The sequence below is a fragment of the Electrona antarctica genome (genome assembly GCF_951216825.1).
Source record: "Electrona antarctica genome assembly, chromosome: 16".
In the NCBI taxonomy this organism is placed as follows: domain Eukaryota; kingdom Metazoa; phylum Chordata; class Actinopteri; order Myctophiformes; family Myctophidae; genus Electrona; species Electrona antarctica.
Genome location: NC_136797.1, coordinates 28,310,914 through 28,332,679, shown reverse-complemented (window position 1 = coordinate 28,332,679; position 21,766 = coordinate 28,310,914). Strand labels below are relative to the sequence as shown.

General features: G+C 42.8%; 1 protein-coding gene across 2 annotated transcripts in view; it reads right to left on the bottom strand.

Annotated features, from left to right (window-relative positions):
- Positions 1 to 2,795: 2,795 nt before the first annotated feature.
- Positions 2,796 to 21,766, bottom strand: part of LOC306940084 (myosin light chain kinase, smooth muscle-like) — a 31,481-nt gene continuing 12,510 nt past the window's right edge. The window contains exons 2-6 of one of the 2 annotated variants that reach the window (XM_079525050.1): positions 7,180 to 7,307; positions 4,476 to 4,605; positions 4,156 to 4,243; positions 3,517 to 3,657; positions 2,796 to 3,248 (exon numbers count right to left, since the gene is read on the bottom strand). In XM_079525050.1, coding sequence (XP_079381176.1) covers positions 3,079 to 3,248; positions 3,517 to 3,657; positions 4,156 to 4,243; positions 4,476 to 4,565 — 489 coding nt within the window. In that variant the 5' untranslated portion in view covers positions 4,566 to 4,605; positions 7,180 to 7,307 and the 3' untranslated portion in view covers positions 2,796 to 3,078. Of the gene's footprint in view, positions 3,249 to 3,516; positions 3,658 to 4,155; positions 4,244 to 4,475; positions 4,606 to 5,860; positions 5,999 to 7,179; positions 7,308 to 21,766 lie in introns of those variants that run through there. The other variant, XM_079525051.1, reaches the window with a different exon arrangement.

The following is a 21,766-nucleotide window of genomic DNA, read 5'->3' as shown; positions in this document are numbered from 1 at the left end:
TAATTAAGAAACTGAGTGCCCTCCAACCCCACAAGGCCACAGGCCATGACAACATTCCCTCCAAATTTCTCAGAGACTCAGCCATCTCTATAGCTCCAATCATCACCCACATAGTAAACCTCTCCATCAAACAGGGACAGGTCCCCCAAGATTTCAAACTGGCCAAAGTAACCCCCTTGCACAAGAAAGGGAGTAAATTAGACCCCGGCAACTACCGCCCTATTTCTATTCTTAGTTCCATCTCGAAAGTGATGGAAAAAATAGTCTATGAACAGGTTGAAAAGTATCTTGCCACTAATAAATTATTGTACGAGTTCCAATCTGGCTTCAGAACATCCCACTCCACTGACACATGTCTTCTCTATTTGAGCGACCACATCAAACAAGAGGTGGACGCTGGCAAATACTGCGGCATGGTCATGCTGGACCTCCAAAAGGCTTTTGACACCGTGAACCACTCCATACTGGTTAACAAGCTAAAAGCAATTGGTTTCGATAGCACATCAGTGAGCTGGATGCAATCCTACCTGGAGGGGAGAGAACAGATGGTGGAAGTGAACGGAACACTGTCCCCCCCCCTCCCAGTGAGCTGTGGCGTTCCACAAGGAAGCATACTAGGGCCTCTACTGTTCCTAATATATGTAAACGACATGACTTCAGCCTGTGACTGCAACTTGTTCCTGTTCGCAGATGACTCAGCACTGCTGGTCTCGGACAAGGACAAACTGCAGGTTGAAAATGCCCTCAGCTCTGAACTCGGTAGAATCTGCACCTGGCTCGCTGATAACAAACTATCTTTACACCTGGGAAAAACTGAATCCATTCTCTTTGGCTCTATTAGTAATCTCAGCAAGGCAAATGGCTTCTTGGTTAAAGTGGGTGACAATGTTATCACACGTAAAGATGAAATTACCTACCTAGGTTCCATCCTGGAGGCTAATCTTTCCGGTGATAAAATGGCCACCAACGTAATCAAAAAAGTCAACCATAGAACAAGATTCCTCTACAGGATCTCCTCACTGGTCAACAAAAACACCTTGAAGACCTTAACAGGAGCCCTTGTACAGGGTTTCTTTGACTATGCATGCACCTCCTGGTACCACAGCACCTCAAAGGCCCTTAAAACCAGGCTCCAGACTTCCCAAAACAAACTGGTCAGGCTCCTACTTGATCTAGCCCCCCGAACCCCCCTCACCCCTGCCCACTTCGACAGGCTGGAATGGCTTAGGGTCGACGACAGAGTACAGCATCTTGCAATGGGTCTGGTCCACAAGATTCGATACACCACCAAGATACCCATGTACCTGTCTAGATACTTCCTTAATGTTAACGAAGTCCACACCCACAACACCAGAGGGAGTGCAACGAACCATGTACAACCCAGATTCGGCACAAACAAGGGACTAAATTCTTTTCGCTCCTATGCCACCAAAATGTGGAACGCCCTACCAACTGTCATTAAGACATGCGAATCCCTTGACTCCTTCAAAACCGCTCTCAAAGGGCACCTACGGATGGCTGCAATTCGAAACTGGCCCCCGTAAAATCTGAATCCCCCCCCCGCCCCCCCCTTCTTTCACCTCACTGTATATATTTCTTTTCCCTTTTTACCTCCTTTTTGATGAATTCCTGTTCTGTCTATAGAAGTGTCTATTTGTACGTCTCTAAATGTTTTGATGATTTGAACATGGTGGACCCTGTTGGAAACAAGTGTAATGCTTAATTGGGTCGTCCACTCACAGTTAACAGCCTTTGTATTGAGTTTGTGCTTGAAATGTACTGTAATTCTGCAAACTGTTAATAAATTCTTCAATCAATCAATCAATCAATTTAATTAACCACGCTTTTATTCTGAAAGCAACCGGATGTCTTAAATTTGCTAGCTCTCAAACAGGAAGTTCTAGATTTGCCAAAAGAACGGAGCCTAGTCGGTTACTGAAAAAAACACGTTTATTTCCGGGTCAACGTGTCTTGAGCGTGCGCAGCGAAGGATCCAGGATTCCAGGCACGCAGCGTTGTCTTACTGCCACCTGGTGGAGGAGGGGTGTAACTACTGAATAAAGATTTACGGTAGATAGGAATCGGATAGGATAGAATAGGCCAATAGGGCAGCCATAGCAGTGGACAGTCACAGTGGTCGTGGTTTTCTGGCACCACTGAAAAATCTGCCATTAATATTTGAGGGCCCCTCCTATATACAGGTTTAATGTTTGTGTTTATATTTCAATGTTTGTTTTTAAAACACCATTGATAATGAAGGGAACATTTACGTCATCTTGTCCCTATCACAAACATGAAATGCCATTAACAATAAAGAGAATTTAATGTTTGTTTTGACACCGTTTGTTTTACATCATCATTACATCACCTAATCAAATTGAATCATTGAATTCCCTTCTCGATGTTGTAAGATGATAAGAGCGCCCCTCACTTCACACGGGTGTGATTTTTCCCAGAGATTTACAAAAATAATGTAGCAATTATTTTAAGCCTATGTCCCAGAATCAAGCCATCCAGGATCCTGGAGATTCATGACCATAAAACCTTTGATTCTGTGAAAACACATTTTTGAATATTTAATTATATGATAGGCCTATACATTTAATAAATATACAACAACAACACAATATAATAACATAGAATAGCTGTTGTCAGGTGTAACAGCGGATCCTACAACTCTAACTCATTATATACAAAGACAACTTAATTTAATTTCAAATCATTTTATTTGACTGACCCAGTGAAACATTACAGTTTCCTCCTGACTCGTGTTCTCTCTTCCTTCAGGTGAACGTTAAAGGGACACTTCACCCCTTTTGCAACCACAATCTTATTTTAATCATGTTTGGGAGAAAATAAACACTTTTTTTGTGGGCAATATGTGTTTTTAGATATCTTAGTATTTCAAAGTGTCCATGATGTCATGGACACTGGGCTCACTTCCGTCCTTGACTACATCTCAGTAAAACAGCCCTCCCCGGGCTCCCCCTATCTACAAGGAGGAGCAGTGCACCAAAGCATTATGGGAATTGTGTCCAGGTCGTTGAATTGTCGTCCATACACACTCATGATACATTGTTACCCCTGGTCATTGGTGGCTTTGCAGGTGTAAATATTGGCATCACCAGGGTCCACCTGGGCCAGGACCAAGGTACAGTGGCCATCATCCTCATACTCAATCTGCACTCTAAATGATTCAACCACAGGCTGCTCACCACACAGCCAGATCACCTCTGGGTCCGGGTAGCCTGTCAAGACAGAGAGGGGTGGCAGAGTTAGAATTGGCGAAACAATTGAAATGGAGAACAAAGGTGACCCACTCAGTGCTGAAACTATGACAATTTCATCCGAAAATATGCCTGTACTTCAAGGGTGGTCAGTCAATGTGTACGCCAAGTAGGCCTACGACTCGTGGCATAATTACCAACCATAATTACCAAGCATACCGTGTAAATAAATAAATACAAATATTAACCAAGGCAAAAAATAATAATACAAAACGTGTAACTTATATACCTTGTAGGTGACAGGAGAGACAAGCTCTGGAGCCCTGTGTCACTGTCTGGTCCTGTAGTCTCTGGGAGAACTGGGGAGTCCCCTGCGTCTTAAGCTCCAGAGACTGGAGTGCTTGCTCTGTCTCTGGTGTCAAGGGGCAATCTGGGACAGAAGGAGTATTATGAGAGTTTAAACCTTTAAAGATGTTGAATAAAAGATGTTACACAGAAAGTGTGTGTGTCCTTGTTTTGAGCGACTGAGGAGATGCTTGCCCGTTTTTCCTCCCGGAATTTTCCCCAGTGAGGTGGATAACTTGTAATATGCTATTGTTCTGTTTGTATTCTTTTTGGAAAAATATAAAAAGATATTCCAATGGAAAGGCTTTATCATTTTACTGACCCTATACACAATTTAGTATAATGTAAGGTTTTGCCCACTCAAATGGTACCTCGTCAGATAATCCCCACACCGACTTCACTGTAGTAGCCTTTTCATAAATTATATTTGTACTTAGGCTGTCTGCTGTCGTGAAAGTTTATAGATAGAGATATTCAAAGTCCAGCTGTCTGCCGTCCAGCCTCTCCCACCCCTCACTGGGGAAAATACCGAGAGGAAAACAGAAAAGGGGTGAGTTGTCCATGGAAGGATTGAGTTTCTCACCCTCCCGGGAGCTTGTAGGTGATCCATGGCTGTTTACTTTAGAGAGCAGAGCCAATCTCGTGATGGCCCGCACGACATTGCCTGCTTTCTGTATGAGGCACAAAAAGAAGAGATTGACATTTAAACTAGAATATCACAAGTCAACAAAAGTTATGAGTGAAATTGAATGAGACATTATTTCCCTTCCTGTAACAACTACTGGTCTAGATGCAACAACAACAGATAGTTGTGGTCATACTGGTCAGTTCCTAATATACGGTATCAGTAAATAAAAGGGTAAAATAGCAACTCAAATCAAAAAGGCAAAAAAGCCAGGCTACCCTCCACTTCTGCCTAGCGAGGAAATTCTTCATCTTCTCCTTGGACAGGCTCTTGGTAGTGCCGGAGTCTACTGAGTTAAATGTTGCCATCCAGGGGTGAGCCAGGGCTTCCTTATAGCACAACCTTCGTCTGGAACAGAACACAGAGGTTTCAATCTTGTTTTGTTTTTGCTATATTTTGCTGATGCAATGGTGGAAGGCCTGGATCCCTTCCCCACTCTATTCCAGAGATAACTAACAAAAGAGAAGGAACAGGACAGTTGGGTCGCAAAATCCGATCAAGAATTGTGCTTGCCTTGTTGCTTTGACAGTGTTATGGACAACTGGACAGGATATCGTTGCTGTCGGGAGGAAACCGCCTAACTCTATTTTGGGGTTTTTTGATATTTGCATAAATCAGTGCTATTGAACAGTGAACACCCTTTACGTCTGTGTGTTGTTTCGAAAATATTGAACCAATGGAAAGTAGTTTTGTCCAAAAAAACACTTTGGACAAAACCTCTTAATTCCATTGGAACCTCAAACTGTCTGCTAAAGCAATTAACTCCACCACCACTCCCCCTCTCATGCAAGTAATTGACAATATATAAACTCACAACACCAACTTTGAGGCAGTAGTGCTTTGTTTTGAAAATATAAGGTTTTCTTAATTTCCTGAAAAATGAGTCATTTTCATTTCCTGAAAAATGAACATTTTGGAGTTAAGGTTTCTTCCCGACAGCAGAGATATGTGAATGTTTGTGAAGTCAGTGCCAAGAATTAGGAAAATGTATCAGACTAGAATTTCGCGGGCCTTCGGCCCGCTCATCCCAGAGTTGCGTTGCCCCGCGTTGCGATACAGAAGTCCACAGATACAGAAGTGCACAGTGACACGCGTTGTATGCAGCTGTTTTGTGTTGCAGCGCGCGTGTAGTGGTGTTGTTCTTATCCATATATGCGCCTCGGTTCGTCCCGTTTGTTCCACGCCAGGTGTCGACGCAGTCGTTGGCGCAAATGTCTTATTATTTTAACTGTGTATGTAATCGCGGCTAGTAGCACACAATTGTTTGTAGGAGCACGATGAAAAGTTATCAAATAATGTGTTTGAGGGCCCTCCTATATACAGCTTTAGTCCCCACACGTCTCAATATTTGCCATTGACAAAGAACAGAGAAATTAGGTCGAAATGCCGCTAAATATGACGTAAATTAAAATGTATTATATATATATATTTTTTTAATTGAATGTAAATACTTGACTTATAAAAGAAGCTGTCAACCCGCACCCCGCGGTCATTTTCCGCTAACGTGAGCGGTGCTCCCTAGCCTGCTGGAGGGGTTCACATCATCCCATGCACCCTCGAGAGGAAAAAGAAGGAAATTAAATGCAGCCTTGAGCCTACCTACCAATGTGGTGTTGTGGAGCTTGATCACCTCCTCCTCCTCCTTTTCTCCCCAAATTGCCAATCCCAATAAATGCAAAAGTTGCCTAGTGTGAATACTTCCACAGCCTAATTACTAAAGGAGAAACTATCAGTGTTCTCCGAAATCTGTCAATGTTTGTCAACTCAGCACGTGTTGACAACGCATAGTAAACAGAAGCCGTGTGTGTCACACCAAAAGTGGTGACCTATAGAATCCTGTACATAGAAGCATCACGCAATCGTCTCCCTCCCTGTGTGGGTCACGTGGTGGGCTGTGAGCAAATGGGAGAGGGAATGTAGTGTTGCCAGGTCCGCGTATTGTAAGCGAGTGGTAGTGTGTGTAAGTAGCGTGTTGAATGGCATTTTGTCTGTGCTTGTTTTCATAGACGTGGCAACAAATTAGGCGGGGGTGTCGGTGCTTGTGGCGTGTTTGTGTTTATTATTGATATTGATGTTGTTTGTGAGTGTGGACGGGAGGCGGCTGTAGTGGCAGTGCAATGACAGTTTTTACGCGGGTGTTGTTGAGTGTGGGCGTGCGGCGCGACATGAGGAGATAGCCGTGGATCGACGCGGAGGGTAAGGCTGTGTCGTGTTAGTGTGTTGTTGCAGTGTGTGTTGCAGCGTGTTGCAGCGTGTCAGTGACGTAGTAGCTGGTGACTTTATTTTCCTGGCTTGGGCACACGTTTTGGGCACACCTTTTCAAATGTATAATAGATATCTGTGAGTTTAGCAGAGGAGAAAACACTTAACAGAGGCTGCACAAGAAAGATAGGAGAGGAGAGAAGGAAAGAAGGGAGAGGAGAGAAGGAGAAAGATCCTAGAACCGTATACCTGAAAATAAACATCCACCACTGACAACTGCTAATTTCAAAAATTAAAAGGAGTAATTTAGTGTCCTAAATACAAATATAGTGGGAGTTTTAGACATAAGACAACCCTTCTCAAGCTTTACGACTGGGTGACTCTAGGGGCCCGATTCACTAAACTGTTTATACCCATATTTTGGGTGTAAAGGAATTTTCCAAACTTCCCATGTTAGTAGTCTGATTCGGTAATCTTTCTGTGAATTTTGCAGGGGCAAGTCTGCTTCGATGTAGACTTACACGGGACCAAAGCTTGCTGTATGTCATTAGAATGCCTTATTATTCTAGACTACTATAACATGGGAAGTTTGGAAAATTCCTTTACTATACAGCCAAAATATGGGTGTAAACAGCTTAGTTAATCGGGCCCAAGAAGTAGGAAGTCAGAAGACCACAGTCAGGCATTATAACACACACATGCTAGGTGTCCTGATGTTACCTGGTGTCCTTCTTGAGCAGGGAGCTGATGAAGTTTTGGGCCTGCTCAGTGATGTCCTCAAAGCTCTCCCCATCAAACTTCCACTGGGCTGCTGTCACAGAGGCCAGGGTCTCCTTGTTACTGTTACCCTGGAATGGAGACTCACCACTCAGTCTGAGGAGCACGCAACACACACACACACACACACACACACACACACACACACACACACACACACACACACACACACACACACACACACACACACACACACACACACACACTATATATAATCAGCGCCGTCGCCACGGGGGGGCACTAGGGGGCAATGCCCCCCCAGATAGACTTGGTGCCCCCCCAGTCCAGAACCCTACCCCACCATTATTTTAATGTTTTATAGGTTTAAAATATATATAATGTGTTATTTTCATGTTCTTTGTGATTATAATAAATATACATTTTCTAATTTTTCTAATTTTCTGCATGGTTGCACCTAGTCGGATTCGTTTTGATGCAGTGCACCAAACGCTACGTCATTACCTGTGTTGCCATGCGAGGCGGGTCAATTCAAATGTTTTCAGACTTCAGTCAGACTGTGAAAACAAACCCAAACCGGTCAAATTGAATCATGGATATAAGGAACTGGCTCAAAGCCAAAACACCAAACTCTAACCCACCACCAGCACCTTCAGCACCTTCAGAAAGGCGGACTGATGATGACAGAGAAGACGGTACTGAAACTGCCGCCATGTCGCCTGCTGTTGTTAATATTGCGTTGTTAATATCACATTACTGGGGGTTCGCGAGTGTCGGATACTAGCGTTACTCACTGAGCGATGACCCTCCGTTTTCCATGATAGTGTCCAGCACCCCACAGATGGTTTCACGGTCTGAATTGGTTTCATCATGTTGGGCATTGTTAACAGGACGGAGAATGGAGAAGAACCAGATTTACAGGGATGTCAGAACTGAAAGGCTATAGCTTCAAAGTGGTTAGGCCATAGAGAAGTGATCATAATGACATCACTGGAGCGTAAGCTATTCATTCATTCAACCTTTATTTTAAAGAGAGATCATTGAGGGAGACCCTAATTTACAATGAGGCCGAGATTACACATAAATAACCAAAAAGACAATATGTTGACACCAATCAGTTAAATCAGTTGAAAAACTGATTTTACTCAAGTAAATGGAGCCAAAACTTACCGGTCAATGCGATGGAAACCCAGGCTCATCTGGCTCATTGAACTGGGGATTCACAGTTTTTACCTGCCAACAGCTACAGCTCTGATCAATAGGAAACAGACCTGTTCTGCATGTGACATGAAAGTCACCTGAGGTCTGTTGATTGATAAAGAGCTGAAGAAACAGTCACTACTGTCTTAAGACAGTGCTAGACACCGCTGCTCAAAAAAAGAAAGGTGATCTAAAGAAGATTAAATAATATGGCAAACATCATGTGACTTCTCACACGTCATTTAAAACCAGTGGTGTAAAAAGTTCTTAAAGTTTTTACTTAAGTAAAAGTATCAATACTGCATGAATATGGAATTACTCTAAAGTAAAAAAGTAAAAAGAAGTCAGGAATTTAACATTTACTTAAGTAAAAAATCAAAACCACGGACAACGCTCATAGTTTCAGAGAAAATCCTATTTTAAATAGGACTGCGTGTGCACGTTTCCCAATAGTTTTTAAATCTAAATGTCCCATCCACGGGACAAAAGCTATAGTGTACAAATGGTTCCATTTGTACACTCTCCATATGCAGTCCATTTGTACACTCAGAGTTAAATTAACATTGATTTTACAATATGAATTGGGGTCTCAGAGATAGAAATGCCATTAAATGGGGGCACGTAGACTAATGCATGTCAAACTGAGGGTCGTTGAAATTAAACGGGTTTACTGCCGTAAAAATCTTCTCTTATGGAGGTCCCTGGCATCACTTTTCAAATGGGGGACCACGGGCTAATTAGTGTCAACTCATGAGAAGTTTGGGAACCACCGCTCTACGGTTCCCAAACTTTTTTTGGCTGTGCACCCCCTAATACCTTCTGACCTAGCTGTCGGACCCCCCAGTGCCCGGTCTCGTTGTATTTGGCCGAAAATTATATACATTTATTTGTGTGTGTGTGTGTGTGTGTGTGTGTGCGCGCGAGACCCACCTTGAATGTCATATGAAAGCAGAGAATCATAGCTTCAAATTGACATATTGGTTGTTCAGTTTTATCCAGGTTTGGATATATATGGCTTATAGAGTAATGTCTTGCAGAGAAACGCCAAGTTGAGAAAACAGGCTTGAAAGGTTCACTTCTGTGGACTCTAATATTACACCTATAGCTACATGTTTAAGCATTTATTTCATATTTACATGTCTTCTGTGGCCTCTAACATTACACCTAGCTACATGTTTAAGCATTTATTTCATATGTACACGTCTTCTGTGGTCTCTAACATTACACCTAGCTACAGGTTTAAGCATTTATTTCATGTTTACATGTCGATTTCAGACATGCTCTAGTATGTGAAGAGTCTGGCACTACACCATCTGTGCCAGGAACGTTTGGTTATGTTTTAAGCAGCACCTCCACCTGTGCCAAGACATAAAGTTATGTTTATATCATAGACTATAAAAAAGGTTTATATATATATATATTTAGATTTTTTTTTAGATTTTTCTGACGTACACGTGATGTGAACATACATGCGCCCACTTTTATTTACTCTTTCATTTGTCAGTTAGTCTTGCAGCCAACCATCTGAGAAAACTCATTTTGGCCGCTTGTATCTGCTGTTGTTCATTCTTTTGTGACCTTGTTGGCAGTGAGCATCAGTGTTGTTCAAGTTACTTTTAAAAAGTAATTAGTTATAGTTATAGTTACTAGTTTGAAAAAGTAACCAATTACTTTACTAGTTACTAAATTATGAAAGTAACTAGTTACTTTACTTTACTTTATAAAAAAAATTAAGGTTTAAAACAATATATCTATGACACATTGTTTTCAAGGAAAAAATATTCCCTACAGTCACTGGTCCAGTTGTGGTGTGTTTAAACTCTACTCTTAACACTTATGCCAATAGTACAATATCCATAATCACAGACAATATCCAGTCTAACGATATGGATATAATACTGATGCCCTGCCCATGCACAGGCTTAAAGTAATTACCATATGTTACCCTATGTTGACCAATCATCATTATGATGACGTTATGACCTGTGGAAGCCACTTTCTCTTTCTCATGTGGAATGTGTTTCACTCTGGGAGTGCACTCAGCACACCGTGTCAGTTTATGACAGACTCCGCACTGGCAGGAGAGGAGACTGTTCTTTTGGATTACATTACATAACGTGGGTAACTACTAACTCACCCATTGAAAACACAGTAACTATAATGGCATTACTGAAACAAGACCGAGACGACTCGCCCCTTTTCCAACTCGCCCTCGCGAAAAGTGAAGACGGCTCGCCACAGAATTTCGAAACGTGAAGACGGCTCGCCAAAGAATTTCGAAAAGTGATGACGGCTCGCCCCGAGCCGTGGAGAGCCCGCCCCCATAGTGTGGACGGCTCGCCCCACAGCGTGGATCTCTCGCCCCAACGCACGGATATCTCACCCCGTGTTTATTTCATGTTTATTTTACCTTATTTATCATATTAGAACATTGTTTGTCAAAGGAGAACATTTAGAACCAGTTAGAACCCGTTCGTTTGTTGTTGGTCAATGCATGGATAATGAATGGCTTACTCCCCTGTATCTCTGCCAGACAAAGGTGGGCCTTTTTTTCTGCTTGCTTGCTCTCGTACACTGAGGAGGCTTCGCTCCGCTGCTCTCGCCTATGCTTGCATTCTTCAACTGATATCAATGTTTTATTTTTCTTTGAGAAACTACAAGTGGATCCTCGTTACTTGTAAACCGATGGGACTGTATTTCTTCTATAGAACGAAGCTTTTGCCATACTGCAAAATACTCTTTTTTTACCTCCAGTGAATGGGTACGTGGCACATAGCTATAGCTAACTAGCACTGGATACTTGGCAAATAGCCAGCACCGCGATGTTCCCTGTCATATCTTCAAAGGACTTTCAGAAACTGCTTCAAAAGATTGCAGTGCTCGAAGCGGAATTACACTATTTAAAAGTTAATTTGGAAGTAAAACAACAACATGGGAATCAGGAGAACCGCACGCAGGATAAGACATTCGCCTGGAGTTCTCTCGGCGCAAGGCCAAAGGACATGAAAGGACGAAAAACTGGGGGTGTTTCCCCCCCCGGTATATCCACTGTGATTACAAACAGAGAGAACGGCGTACAGGACTTGAAAGGACGACTAACTGGAAGAGCTCGGAGCCCCGATAAGACCAGCTGGCCTACGCTACCAGCCCGACTCAGAGCCTCGTCCACCCCCCTTCAAAAATGGAAAACTGTGAAAGGCAGATCAAAAATCATATCTCCCCATATGGAGAATGTGCAGGTGGCTAACAGATTCAGCCCACTGCTCCAGATGAATGACAGAGATATCGCCACACCGAGCAGGGTAAGAATCAACATCACAGAAAATGAAAGGCGAGCTAATGGAGACCAAATTAATGAATTCCTGATTGTTGGTGATCAGGCTGTGAAATATGTTAAAAGTAACAAAAAGAGAAAAGCAAAAGTTCTATGCTTTCCCAAAGACACAGTCTCTGATTTGAATGACAGAATCTCTGATGTTGTTGCTGCACACCCTATGGTGAAAACACTGATACTGCACATCGGTACACGTGATACAGAAAAACAACAGTCAGAAATCCTAAAAAATGATTTCAGAGCCCTATTCCACACCCTCAGCTCCCTAGATTTAGACGTGTGGATCAGCGGGCCACTACCTCCGATGACTGGTTGTGAACATTTCAGCAGACTGTATGCACTCAGCAAATGGCTCTCAACGGCATGCACAGAAGAATCATTCAATTTCATTGACAACTTCAATTTTTTCTTTGATCGTAGGCACCTCTTTGTTGACGGAATTCACCTAAACAAGCTGGGGGTTAAATTATTCTCCAGCAACTTGTTCCAGTTTCAGTTTCAGTTTCAGTTTATTTTATTTATAGTACAAAATCACCCCAGGGGGTCTCTGTGCACTTTACAGCATTTATACAAAACAAATCAAACACAAATGGCAATAAAAACATAGTAAAACATGGTAAAATGTGCATAAAAACTAAGCGGAACTGTAATGTATAGAGAAAAGGTGTGTTTTTAGCCTTGACTTAAAAATTTCCAGGGAGTGTGAATTTCTGACATCCTGAGGGAGAGCGTTCCAGAGACAGGGGGCACGGTGTGTGAAAGCTCTGCCCCCAACCGTTATTCCACAACATAGAATCAAGAGATAGCGCCCTAGCCAAAACAGATAATATTGTGGCGGCGGGTGCCAAGCTTCTCCCCCTCGCCAAGGATGTTCTCAAAACAAGGAATACCACAGATAGTGAACCCACAGCTCCTCCTGGTGGAGAAGTCAAATCAAGTGAACACACAGCTCCTCCTGATGTGCTCTGGACTGATGCAGAAGAGTGGTCCTCCTCTGATGGAGAAGAGGAAGTGCATCCTCCCTGGTATATCTGCATCTGCTGTGACTACATAGAGCGTGATGCATGGTCCCCTGGTGATGCATGGCCCCCTGAAAAACTCACCCCCTATGAAGTCACCCCCGATGAAGCATGGCCCCCTGAAAAACTCACCCCCTATGAAGTCTATGAAGTCTATGACTATGAAGTCACAGCGCCCCCTGGTGGAGAAAAACGCACAGAGCGTGAAGTCACAGCGCCCCCTGGTGGAGAAAAACGCACAGAGCGTAAAGTCACAGCGCCCCCTGGTGGAGAAAAACGCACAGAGCGTAAAGTCACTGCGCCCCCTGGTGGAGAAAAACTCACAGGGCGTGAAGTCACAGCGCCCCCTGTTGGAGAAAAACGCACAGGGTGTGAAGTCACAGCGCCCCCTGGTGGAGAAAAACTCACAGGGCGTGAAGTCACAGCGCCCCCTGGTGGAGAAAAACGCACAGAGCGTGGAGTCACAGCGCCCCCTGGTGGAGAAAAACTCACAGAGCGTGAAGTCACAGCGCCCCCTGGTGGAGGAAAACTCACAGAGCGTGGAGTCACAGCGCCCCCTGGTGGAGATAAACTCACAGAGCGTGAAGTCACAGGGTCCACTGGTGGAGAGGATACTGAGGCCGCCGAGAGGTCCATCAATGACAGTCGAATGGAGGAATTTCAAACTCCTTCACCAATACATCACCTCAAATTCACTCCGGGCATGATGGACCTGATAAACGCTGGAGTAAGGCTGACCCCCCTTACCATACGGCCAGCCCAACAGCCCAAAATGCGAGAGGTAACATGGCCACAGGGAGAGATGGGAGAGGTACTATGGCCACAGGGAGAGATACCATGGCCAGAGTTAATCCCACGCTATATGCCACGCCCATATAGCCTAGAAAATACATTTGATCACTGATATGAACAGGGTCCATTATGCGTAGCAACAAACATGTGTGACCAGATGGACACTGATGATACTTTTGGAATAAGAACCACGTTCATAGAATAAGACTACGCCACTCTCAATGGGTGAGAGACCCGTATTCAGTATTTACTCTTGTAACCAAAATCCCCGTGCAAAGTACTTTATAGACGGACAGAGGCTTTTCTGTGTACAATCACTAGATCAACTTTATTCACAATTTCACATAATACAGATAGCAAAACCTTCATAAGTGTTGTATTTAAATTACTTGACCGGAGGGACAATATAGCACTTCTCCTAAACACAGCAAACTGTTAAGAGAATAAGATATAAATCACTGCAAACTGCTACGAGAATAAGATATAAATCACTGCAAACTGCTACGAGAATAAGATATAAATCACTGCAAACTAACATGGCACTTCGGCTTATGTTGCGCACAAACACTTGCTGTTAGTCAAAAGGTAAAAGCACACTAGAAGTGGGGAAGGGGGGTAACAACGGTCATTCAGTAAAATATACAGTACAGGAGGTTTCTTTCAATAAGGTTATCTAAAATACTGGAGGCACTGTAGAGCATGGAAACAATTAAAAACAAAGTAAAACTGAGGAAAAGAGCAATGGCTGTCTGCTGACCACTCTGTGTCACCAGTTCAGCCTGCAATAAACAACAGAGCAATTAGACACCGAGCACCCATCATAAGTACTCATTATAATATAAACATATACTGGCAAGCCTATCTTCCTACCTCCTAGGCCCAAGGCACTTATACCCAGCAGGCAGGATTCAGGCTAGCCAGGTCTGGATCCGGTCTGACATTGTTCTACCATGAAATACAGAAAAAATATTAATTCCCCATCATAATAAATATGTGAATTAAAAGTATGACATAAGGTGGTTGCATGCCAAAGGGCTACCTTTGGCATGCCACCATAATCCACATTGAAGTGTGAGACTCATACCTGTGTTCTGTTAAATAGTGTGTGTGGACACTGGGTCCAAGTGTAGTCTGCCCTGTACAGCCTAGCCCCACAACAGCACCAACAGATTCTAGAACCACAACAACAATAAGTATCTACAACTCTAAATCATACTAAATGCAACAGACTACAATGTGTAAGCCTTTGTTGTAACATACCTTGGTAAATTGATTTACACGGACGCGACGGGTGCTGCTGGGCACTGACGCTACATGCACACGACAGAACGAGAACAAACGTTGATTGATTGATTGATTGATTGAAGAATTTATTAACAGTTTGCAGAATTACAGTACATTTCAAGCACAAACTCAATACAAAGGCTGTTAACTGTGAGTGGACGACCCAATTAAGCATTACACTTGTTTCCAATAGGGTCCACCATGTTCAAATCATCAAAACATTTAGAGACGTACAAATAGACACTTCTATAGACAGAACAGGAATTCATCATAAAGGAGGTAAAAAGGGAAAAGAAATATATACAGTGAGGGGAAAAAAAGGGGGGGGCGGGGGGGGGGGGGGGATTCAGATTTTACGGGGGCCAGTTTCGAATTGCAGCCATCCGTAGGTGCCCTTTGAGAGCGGTTTTGAAGGAGTCAAGGGATTCGCATGTCTTAATGACAGTTGGTAGGGCGTTCCACATTTTGGTGGCATAGGAGCGAAAATAATTAAGTCCCTTGTTTGTGCCGAATCTGGGTTGTACATGGTTCGTTGCACTCCCTCTGGTGTTGTGGGTGTGGACTTCGTTAACATTAAGGAAGTATCTAGACAGGTACATGGGTATCTTGGTGGTGTATCGAATCTTGTGGACCAGACCCATTGCAAGATGCTGTACTCTGTCGTCGACCCTAAGCCATTCCAGCCTGTCGAAGTGGGCAGGGGTGAGGTGGGTTCGGGGGGCTAGATCAAGTAGGAGCCTGACCAGTTTGTTTTGGGAAGTCTGGAGCCTGGTTTTAAGGGCCTTTGAGGTGCTGTGGTACCAGGAGGTGCATACATAGTCAAAGAAACCCTGTACAACCCGGTGCATGCATAGTCAAAGAAACCCTGTACAAGGGCTCCTGTTAAGGTCTTCAAGGTGTTTTTGTTGACCAGTGAGGAGATCCTGTAGAGGAATCTTGTTCTATGGTTGACTTTTTTGATTACGTTGGTGGCCATTTTATCACCGGAAAGATTAGCCTCCAGGATGGAACCTAGGTAGGTAATTTCATCTTTACGTGTGATAACATTGTCACCCACTCTAACCAAGAAGCCATTTGCCTTGCTGAGATTACTAATAGAGCCAAAGAGAATGGATTCAGTTTTTCCCAGGTGTAAAGATAGTTTGTTATCAGCGAGCCAGGTGCAGATTCTACCGAGTTCAGAGCTGAGGGCATTTTCAACCTGCAGTTTGTCCCTGTCCGAGACCAGCAGTGCTGAGTCATCTGCGAACAGGAACAAGTTGCAGTCACAAGCTGAAGTCATGTCGTTTACATATATTAGGAACAGTAGAGGCCCTAGTATACTTCCTTGTGGAACGCCACAGCTCACTGGGAGGGGGGGGGACAGTGTTCCGTTCACTTCCACCATCTGTTCTCTCCCCTCCAGGTAGGATTGCATCCAGCTCACTGATGTGCTATCGAAACCAATTGCTTTTAGCTTGTTAACCAGTATGGAGTGGTTCACGGTGTCAAAAGCCTTTTGGAGGTCCAGCATGACCATGCCGCAGTATTTGCCAGCGTCCACCTCTTGTTTGATGTGGTCGCTCAAATAGAGAAGGCATGTGTCAGTGGAGTGGGATGTTCTGAAGCCAGATTGGAACTCGTACAATAATGTATTAGTGGCAAGATACTTTTCAACCTGTTCATAGACTATTTTTTCCATCACTTTCGAGATGGAACTAAGAATAGAAATAGGGCGGTAGTTGCCGGGGTCTAATTTACTCCCTTTCTTGTGCAAGGGGGTTACTTTGGCCAGTTTGAAATCTTGGGGGACCTGTCCCTGTTTGATGGAGAGGTTTACTATGTGGGTGATGATTGGAGCTATAGAGATGGCTGAGTCTCTGAGAAATTTGGAGGGAATGTTGTCATGGCCTGTGGCCTTGTGGGGTTGGAGGGCACTCAGTTTCTTAATTACCTCATCAGTTGTTACCATAACTAGTTTAAAATCGTCTTTACAAACACCTAGGTTTCTGTAGAAGGTTGTAATGTGCTCTACACCAAAGAGCCCAGAGTGGGAGGGCAGTTTGTTAACCAGAGTTGTTGCTATGTTTGTAAAGAAGATATTCAAGTAGTTGGCCACATCAAGGTTGTCAGTGATGAGAGTGTTGTCTGATTTGATGTTTATGTTCGAAAATCTGGTTTTTAGTTTCTGACCATAGCTTAGTTGATTGTTTAGTAGCTTCCAGAGCTCATGAGGATTGTTTTTGTTTTCCTGAGCTTTATCATTAATGAAGTTACTTTTAGCTGATTTGGTCATGGCAGTTACACTGTTTCGTAGCTTGATTCGTTGTGTATTTAGGTTGTTCAAACGAGCTTGGCGAACACTGTCGAAGCGCTTGGCTAGCTTTGACTTGCATTTTAGAAATTCAGAGCATTTTTTGTCTCTGGCTTTCATTGCAGCCAGTATGTCCGAATTCATCCATGGTTCCGAGCGGGTTTTGCCCCTGGTGGTTCTCAAAGGAGCCATGTTGTTCAGTACTGATGTAAATTTGGTTTTGAAGCCAAGCCAAGCTTCTTCGACAAGTGTGCTTTTAAGCTCATCGGACCAATCCAGACTCTCCAATACTTGGTTAAAAACCTCACTAGAGTAGGTTTTGAGGTCCCTTGATATGACTGTTTTGTGGCAGCCGGTCTTAAGTTTTTGTATTTTGCGGGTACAGAATATCATAAAATGATCACTAAGCCCACATACAATAACCCCTTTCTTGGAGATTCTGGATTTGTCCGAGGACAGAATGAGATCAATGACAGTTTGAGTAGAATCACACACTCTAGTGGGTTGGGTAATTAGCTGACTGACACTATGTAGATCACAGAACTTACTGAATGACTTAAACACAGGTGCTTCCTTACGTTGCATGTCTGTATTGTAGTCGCCAATCAGGATTTTCTCTACACATTCCTCCTCAGCTAAGCACCCCTCAAGTATATCATAGAACCCATGTTGGTCAGGCGGTCTGTAGACGGTGCCCACTAATACTGATTTAGCCTTTTTGAAAATTAATTCAACCCACACAGTTTCAATTTCATCATGCTGTAAGTCAGTACGAGTAACATATTCAGTGTCTTTGTGAATATACATACACACGCCACCACCATGCCTGTTTCTGTCGTTTCTGTTTCTGTGAGCTTCATTGATCTCACGGGAGTTTTAATATAGAGGCTCTGTCAAGCTACCGCTCTGGGCAGGCGGCTCCCAGGTCCTAATGTCCCACCTGTCACACATGTATGGACCCCTTGCTTCTAGAAAGCCTGGTGTTTCAATCACCGTACAGGTTGAGGTTCACAACATTTCCACTGTTATTTCAAATAGATTGTCCAAGACAAGGAGTAGCCTGAAGAGAGAATGCTGCTTGGTTAATGTACCTCACAGGCATCACAGTCCCCAAAAATCTGATAACAAGCTAAACCTTGCTTTGTTTAACATCAGGTCATTAACAAATAAGTCCTCTTCTGTAAATGATATAATATGTAAAGAGAAGCTAGATATTATCTTTCTAACAGAGACATGGCTTGGCTCGGATGGAGCTGTTCTCCTAGCGCCAGCCTGTCCCGCAAACTACAGTTTCATCCACTCTGTTCGCGAGGCTAAGAAAGGAGGTGGACTGGCAATAATTTTTTCAGACACTTTCAAATTCAAGGCTCTGACTCTCGGCAGCTTTTCATCCTTTGAATACCAGGCCACAATACTGCAGGGTCAGTCCTCTATCCCAATGATCAGCATTTATCGTCCTCCAAAGTGCAGCAAAGCTGTATTTCTAACAGAAATATCAGAACTTTTATCTATCTGTTCCACTAACTATGACAGAACTCTTATCTCGGGTGATCTTAATCTACACCTGGACGATGCTTCAAATGCGGTGGCTCTGGGTTTCTTAGAGTTATTGCACTCCTTTGAGTTCATCCAACATGTTGTTGGGCCTACACATAAACAGGGGCACACTCTGGACCTGGTGATTTCTAGAGGTCTGAACATCACTGTTGAAAGGACTATTGAAATGCCTGAGCTATCAGACCACTATTTGCTGTGTTTTAATATGACTGTCTCTGATCTAGAGAAAAACATCACTGAATATACTATAAAAAAGCGTTTTTTTTAGCTCATCTGCAGCCAACGAGTTCTCTCGTCATCTGGGCCCCCCCCTATCCGATACTCCCCCAGTGAATGATATGGTCCAAATGTTTAATCTTAAACTAGAGTCAGCTCTTGACATAGTGGCTCCTATGAAAACTAAAAAGAAACAGAACACCAGAGTAACACCCTGGATAAATGAGCATACACGTTCACTGAAGCAAGATTGTCGTAGAGCTGAGCGAGCTTGGAGAAAAAACAAACTCACCATCCACCTAGAGATTCTTAAAAAGTCAACAGTCACCTATAACAAAGCCCTGTGTCTGGCAAGGCAGGCTTATTTCTCTGGCATTATTAATGAGAACAAGAAAAATGCCAGAGTCTTATTCTCTACCATTGAACGACTTTTAAACCCCCCCCAGTCCTACAAGCAGTCGTTCCCGGCCTCTAAAGCTAAGTGTAATGAGTTTGCATGCTTTTTTGATAACAAAATTTGTAACATTAGAGCTGATATTATGAATGGTGCTGCTGCTAGCTCAAGCCCTCAAACAGCAGCTAATGGTGCCAGGGTTGATCTCTCCAGGGGGAGCCTATTGTCTTTCTGTACAATTGATGAAGACGAACTCCGAAAAACCATATCTCAGATGACATCATCCTCCTGTTCATTGGACACAATTCCCACCACCTTTCTCAAAGAGGTTTTAGACAGTGTGATTGGAGATATCCTAAAAATTGTAAACAGCTCTCTACAATCAGGCGTCTTTCCAGACTCACTGAAGACGGCTGTAGTTAGGCCCTTACTCAAGAAACACAATCTTGATCCCTCTGTGCTGGGTAACTACCGACCCATTTCTAATCTGCCCTTTCTGGGCAAGGTTTTAGAAAAATGCATCTTTCATCAATTGGATGTGTTTCTACAGAACAACAATGTGCATAACAAATTCCAATCTGGCTTTAGGAAAGGCCACAGCACAGAAACAGCACTTGTAAAAGTAATGAATGATCTTAGGGTGTCTGCTGACAAGAAACATGTTTCCGTTCTTTTACTTCTAGATCTAACGGCTGCATTTGACACGATTGACCATTCAATTTTAATACAGCGTCTGGAGCACTGGGTAGGCCTGTCTGGCACGGCCCTGTCCTGGTTTTCCTCCTACCTAACAAACAGAAGCTATTTTGTCAATCTAGCTGAGTTTGACTCAGACAAACACAACATCAGTTCTGGTATTCCACAGGGCTCAATTCTTGGTCCTCTGTTATTCTCCCTGTACATACTGCCATTGGGAGAACTCATTACCAATCACAGAGTCAATTTTCATTTCTATGCTGATGATACCCAACTATATCTTTCTGTAGATCCAGATGATCTCTGTGCCTTAGACCCGCTGTTGACCTGTCTGTCTAGCATTAAATGCTGGATGAGTGAGAACTTTCTCAAGCTAAATGAGGATAAGACAGAAGTTCTCATAATCGGTTCTAGTGAGCAGAAAGAATCGATAAAAAGCAGACTTGGCAACCTGACTGTAGAAAGTAACAGTACAGTAAAGAACTTGGGGATTACTATTGATTCTGAACTGAATTTTAATTCACACATTAATCATGTTACCAAGATTGCCTTTTTTCATCTTAGAAATATTGCACGAATCAGAGCCTATTTGTCACTGGACGATGCAAAAACGCTAATCCACGCCTTTGTTTTTTCTCGGCTTGATTACTGCAATGCACTTTTTTCTGGATTGCCTAAGAAATCAACTGACAGATTACAACTTGTCCAAAATGCAGCAGCAAGAGTCTTAACTAGAACTAAGATGAGAGAACATATTACTCCAGTCTTGGCCTCATTGCACTGGCTTCCGGTTGTTTTTAGGATTGATTTTAAAATTCTTTTACTTGTTTATAAAGCTCTCAATGGTCTCGCACCTTCCTACCTACATGACTGCCTGCCGAAATATGTCCCAAACCGCCCCCTAAGGTCTTCCACTGCTGGCCTGCTCGCTTTGCCTAAATAAATGGCAACTAAAAAATACGGGGAAGCAGCTTTTTGCTTCTACGGGCCGACGGCGTGGAACAAACTCCCACTGTACCTTCGACAGGCAGCCTCTGTAGACATTTTTAAAGCTCAGCTCAAGACCCACTTTTACACCCTTGCTTTTAATTGATTTATTTGTCTTTTAAAAAAAATGTTATTCTTGTCCTCACTGTATTGTTTATGCCCTGCCTTTCTTTTCTTTTTTGTGTAAAGCACTTTGAGCTGCATTTCATGTCATGAAAGGTGCTATACAAATAAAGTTTTATTATTATTATTATTATTATTGTTCTGGAAATTCCATTCCAAGTACAGTACTTGAAATTATATGCACTCATGTTTACATAAGTACAGTACTTGAAATTATATGCACTCATGTTTACATAATGTTATCCAGTAACATTCGTTTTTGCATGTCATGGTATGGAGTTGCTTATTTCATTGTTTGACTGACTACATAGCTACATAGTTATGGTTAATGTAGTCATGTGTATGACTAATTGTAAATTAAGTAACCCAGATGTTTATTTATAAATATCAATATAAATCAATACAAATATAAATCAATGCAGCATAAATATCAGGTTATTTCAATGTATTTCAAAGATTTACTATAGCCCATAGCATTTACAAACAACAAGTTATTACAAGTTCAATCAATTAATGTAACTATTGAGAGCGTAAGAATCTGGAGGAATCTGGAAGAATCTGGAAGAATCTGGTCTCAGTCCTAAATGGGTTAAAACACTTAAGTTGACAGGAAGAATCTGGAAGAATCTGGTCTCAGTCCTAAATGGGTTAAAACACTTAAGTTGACACTTTTTATT